The sequence below is a fragment of the Asparagus officinalis genome, chromosome 5, assembly GCF_001876935.1.
Source record: "Asparagus officinalis chromosome 5, Aspof.V1, whole genome shotgun sequence".
NCBI classification, from domain to species: Eukaryota; Viridiplantae; Streptophyta; class Magnoliopsida; order Asparagales; family Asparagaceae; genus Asparagus; species Asparagus officinalis.
In genome coordinates, this window is record NC_033798.1 from 40,417,890 (window position 1) to 40,422,926 (window position 5,037).

General features: G+C 32.7%; 1 protein-coding gene across 2 annotated transcripts; it reads right to left on the reverse strand.

Annotated features, from left to right (window-relative positions):
• LOC109839964 lies at positions 7–2,647 on the reverse strand. 2 transcript variants are annotated; one of them, XM_020408440.1, is made up of 6 exons: positions 2,614–2,647; positions 2,289–2,522; positions 1,931–1,998; positions 1,361–1,494; positions 1,111–1,133; positions 7–496 (listed from the first exon to the last, which is right to left on the reverse strand). In XM_020408440.1, exons 2-6 carry the CDS (start codon positions 2,390–2,392, stop codon positions 403–405), a joined length of 423 nt encoding a protein of 140 aa, XP_020264029.1. In that variant the 5' UTR covers positions 2,393–2,522; positions 2,614–2,647; the 3' UTR covers positions 7–402. The 2 variants fall into 2 exon arrangements, with proteins under 2 accessions (XP_020264029.1, XP_020264027.1); XM_020408438.1 differs by having other exon boundaries at positions 1,087–1,133.

Sequence of the window (5,037 nt, forward strand, 5' to 3'; positions counted from 1 at the left end):
CCAAATATATAAATCTAAAATTCTCATTTGCAAATAAACTACTTAAGGATAGAAATGAGTCTGCACAATCACATCTAATCATAGAGAACCTTAAACAGATACTAAATGAAAAGATATACTTTTCCAGCATTTTCATTATCAATGGATCTTGACCCCGAGGCCTAATCGACGTTCAGTGATAGAGACCAACAATGCAGAGAATTCACTCTTTATTATGAGAAACAAACTCATCTTTTGAGCACTCCAGGTACAACCCAAAAAATAGGGTTTTATTCGGAAGCATTGACCAAAGAATGAGAAAGCTCCTACTCCTAGATTCAGAATAACTACTATTTCATTTGCACTCTAAGAATAATAATTCATCACAAAACAACAGAATCAACCGGTCATAAAAAATATTAGTTACATGTAAAATAGAGTAATTGGTTTACCTGAAATTGAAGAGGTATTGCATCTCCGAATCATAACTGTGCATAGTGGTTGTCTCGCCCATAGTCTTATAGGTTTTTCACCATCATAGAGAAAAATTAGCTTGGAGATTATATATAAAAAAAATTGCCTAGAAGAGAGAAGCAATTTACCATTCTGTTAATAACTATATGTCTATGATAATGAACAATTGGTATAAATCAATAAATAAGTATCTTCTATACCCTTATGAATTTTCTTTGATCCCATTAACTTCATTGACATAGTCTTATATGTTTTTGATCTTTAGGGGACTATTTTGAATGTTTTTTCCACCTTTGGCTTCAGAAGCGTAACTAATACAGGTTTGAAGACTTTTCCCCCATATTAGATGTCATCTTTGATATTGATTCATCAAATCATCTAAGTCTTCATATTTTCTAATTTTCTAATAAAATAAAAGGGAAAAAGTAAAGACAAAGACATGATTCACCTTTGTTAAAACTAAATGAGCTTGACACAACATTTATAATTATTTATCGATTAAAGAAGATAGATACTTAAGATTGTGAGATTCAATCAACTCTGCAATCTCTAGCGCATGAAAAATCTGATACTTAAAATTTTTTTTGGATAAAAAAAAACAGGATTGAACTTTGTTCAAAATGAGTGATTCACCTGAAAATTCGTAGATTTAGATACCTGATATGGTTAACTTCGATCACCTGAGAATTATAGAGGAATCTTTGTTATACTAATATCAAATAGATAATTATAAAATCACAAAAATCAGGACTTCACCACTAAACAAAACTATATATTAAACCACTTCTGGAAACAACACATTATGTAAGAAAAAAACCCAAAACATACAAAAGAACAGGTGAAAATTAATTGGATACACCTTAGTTTCGCTCAAATAATTGAAAGATCGATCTATTGCTCCATTTACCTTTATGTTGGCATGGTTCCTTTTGTCTTGGCAGTAGAGCTCAAGCAAGTAGAGCTCTCGGATGAAGCAAATTGAATGATTTGAAAATATTACTCCTTTTGTCTTTCTTTTAGAGCTTTCAAGCACGACCACAACTAAAAGAAAGATGGATAAAAGAAAACTTTAGTTCAATATGTAACAATTATCAGAATCTAATACAGAAACTCTACTTAGGTTCCATCCTTCCATCAAAATCCAATTTGTATCTTTACATGCCTGGATTCTTAGATTTTCAACACCCACTAATTATGAATCATGAAAAATAAGACATTCAAATGCATCTTACAACTAAACATCTAATGTAGGAGTGGGTGAAAATCTTAATATTCAATATAATAACCATATACATGAATATATAGGCATAGAGGTATTGTAATGTTACATTATTATAGTTTGTTCCTATAAATCAACTTGAAGAAAAATGGAGCAAACCCATTATTATAGAGGGCATTTCAAATACAAATAAATGCACACATACCAAAAAAAGTAAACATAAAAATATTCCTAATAAAAAGGGAGTAGAGAACAAACCATGAGCATAAACATAAGATGCCCTCCAAGAATAAATATGGCCCGACCTGAAACTCGACCTCGCAAGCCTAATTCACCATTTAAAAACAAAACCCATATCAAAATATGATTAAAAACAAAACCCAAGCATAAACATTATTATAGTTTGAAGTTGCTCGCAATCCTAATTCACGCATTGAAATCTTTTCTAAATCTGTCTTATATTCATAGTTCGTGTGAATCAAGCCTGAGTTGCTCTACACCAAAAGTTTGAAGTTGTGAACCTTTATATATTAAAATTATCAGTACTTCTGGAAAAAAATCATTTACCTATTTTTTTCACGGAGTGGGAATGAAGGATGAGGAATTAAATAACTACCTTGATGTATTCAGAAATAAGAGAGGGCAGATAGTCCTCATATTGTGGCTCAGTGAATTATTTCGATCTGTTATCGTAAAAGTAGTAATTTTGGATGAAATCATTGGTGCCTGCACTTATCACAACAATAGCATCTTCAGTAATCTTCTGTGCTTCTGCAGGACCAAATAATTTTCTCAGATGGAGTTTGTAATGCTTCAAGTAGTCTACTTGTTTGGCCATCGATATTACACCCTGCAGGCGAAAATGCGAAGAGCTAGATTAAATGGTTTTGTTAATAAATGTTGATTAATTTGAAACCATAAGAGATTGGGGATTAGCATACTGCACTTGTGGAGGTTAATTCTCATATCCTGAAGAAAAACACCCTAATGCCACTAAGGAAGGAACCTAGATGGGGGGTGCATAGGATTTATGCTAATCTAATCCGATTTATACCAATTAAAACTTATTAATAAAAATATCCTAGCAAGAATGATATATTACAAATATATCTGCAAGAATATACAAGTAACACAAGGGTAAACAAACTACTAAAGTGATAGGGCAATTAAGAGATTGGGGATTATCATAATGTACTTGTGGATGTTAATTCTCATATCCTGAAGAGGCTGATCCGAAACTGACGCCATGTTTGAGCTGTGCAGGAGTGAGATTGGGGTCCAAGAATGCTGGAACGCTCGTGGAAATACCCAAGAATTCAGCTACACATATACAAAATTTTCTATTTACATGATGCTGAGTAATGAATTTTAATACTAAATTTACGAAAAAGATACAAAGAGAGAAATTACCTTCACATTGGATCTCATGTCAAACCACAAATAGAGCTGAAAGATAATCATGTAATTAGAGATTTAAAATGTAATAATCACTTGCAAGTATGCTCTACATCCTCTGAATGCACATAAATCAGAAGCAAAAAAGTATGAATAAGAGTGGTTCAATTATATAAAAACTACAAAGGATCAAATCCATACTTTGTAGGCACTTGCAGTCTTAACAAATAGTTTTCTTGACTCAGGATTAGGAAGCTTATCTGGATGACTACAAAATTTTATGGGTGGTATCTAATATCTAATAAGCCAACTCCTGCACATTACAAAATAAACTCTTAGATCACATATCAATGAATACTTGAGAAAATAACATTCATGGATAATTGCAAACATGCGTTCAGAATCAAGGAGCTCTCTTCCTCTACTACATTTTTCTTGTCACAACCTTAGCCAAACCAAATGGTACTCTAACCAAACCTTTTAAAGAGATTGAATTTACCTTTACAATTCAATTAGAGTTATCGAATTTCGATGAGCACGTACGACGCAATATGTTAAACTATAATTAGCAAATTTGAGTGAAATCGGCTCAGTAAACATAATCAGCAAAATTGAATGAAATCCAGGTATCAGAATGTAACGGGTTCAGAAGAAGACTAGCATTTACATGTCTACATATCAATCAAACTTCATATCTATAATTACATTTAAAATTCAGATGAAGTTATGAGAAGTTAGCATTTTTATTTGTTCTCATATATTAAATGTTCTTCCATAAATTCACCAAGAAATTGCTGATTCAAAGTTTTGGTGACCAATTTTTTTTCTTTCATATATCAAGCAATAAAGACTGGCATTTACATGTCTACGTATCAATGAATACTAAACAAATATACCTCCAGAATCAGTTAATATGCAATAAAAGCTAAAAAAAAAAGTTAGTATCTTTCTAGTTTAAGAAAAATAAACAAAACTACTCTATTAATACTCTTCCAACAAATTTCCCAAGAACAGATGATTCAAAGGGTTGAAGGTGCCAAATTCATTCTAATTGAACCAATCAGATCGTAGATTATATTCCTTCATATAAAACAATAACGACACATTTACATCTCAATCAAACTTCATATCTATAATTACATTAAAATTCAGTTGAAGTTATGAGAAGATAACAAACCAAATTCCTTTTGGCTCAGTGAATTATTTTTTTTCCCGAAGTAGGAATGATTTTTTCTTTCATATCAAACAATAAAGACACTACCCATATCAATTTTTATTTTTTTCCCTTCATATAACAAACAATAAAGACACATAACCATCTCAATCATATTTCATAACTAAAAATTTTCAAAATTCAGTTAAAAATTCGTCCAAAATTCATCCAAAATAAATAAAAAACAAATTTTCAAAATGTATACGTAAAAAGCTCACATTTTGTTGAGGACGAGTAGAAGAAGAATCAGAAGATGATGAATTTACTTGCTCATCTTGCTACAAGCTAAGAAATTTTAGAGCTTTGCTTCCAGAATCCACAGCAGTACCTGAATCAAAATAAATTTCACAAATTTCAACAGAAAAGGTCCAAAATAAAAACGTTAGGGTTATGGTTTTGAACTGACTCGAGGATGGATGGGTAGAGGAGGCAGCGGTGTCATCTTGCTACAACCTAAGAAATTTTAGAGCTTTGCTTCCAGAATCCACAGCAGTACCTGAATCAAAATAAATTTCACAAATTTCAACAGAAAAGTTCCAAAATAAAAGCGTTAGGGTTATGATTTTGAACTGACTCAAGGACGGATGGGTAGAGGAGGCGACGGTGGCGGAGGCGGCGGAAGAGGGCATCGGCGAGGTGGGAGGGGAGGCGACGGAAGAGGCCGTTGATGATGCCGAAGAGAGGAGGGGAATTGATAAGGATCAATGGGGTCTCGAGGAAGGCGGCGGTGGTAGCGGAAGAGGGCGTCGGCGAAGTA

Coding starts and splice junctions, on each gene's coding strand:
- LOC109839964 (XM_020408438.1), bottom strand. CDS start 2,392: ATGATTTCATCCAAAATTACTACTTTTACGATAACAGATCGAAATAAT. Junction 1,134..1,360: donor GGAACCATGCCAACATAAAG/GTAAATGGAGCA, acceptor TATAATTCTCAG/GTGATCGAAGTTAACCATAT. Junction 497..1,086: donor CTAAATCTACGAATTTTCAG/GTGAATCACTCA, acceptor AAAACCTATAAG/ACTATGGGCGAGACAACCAC.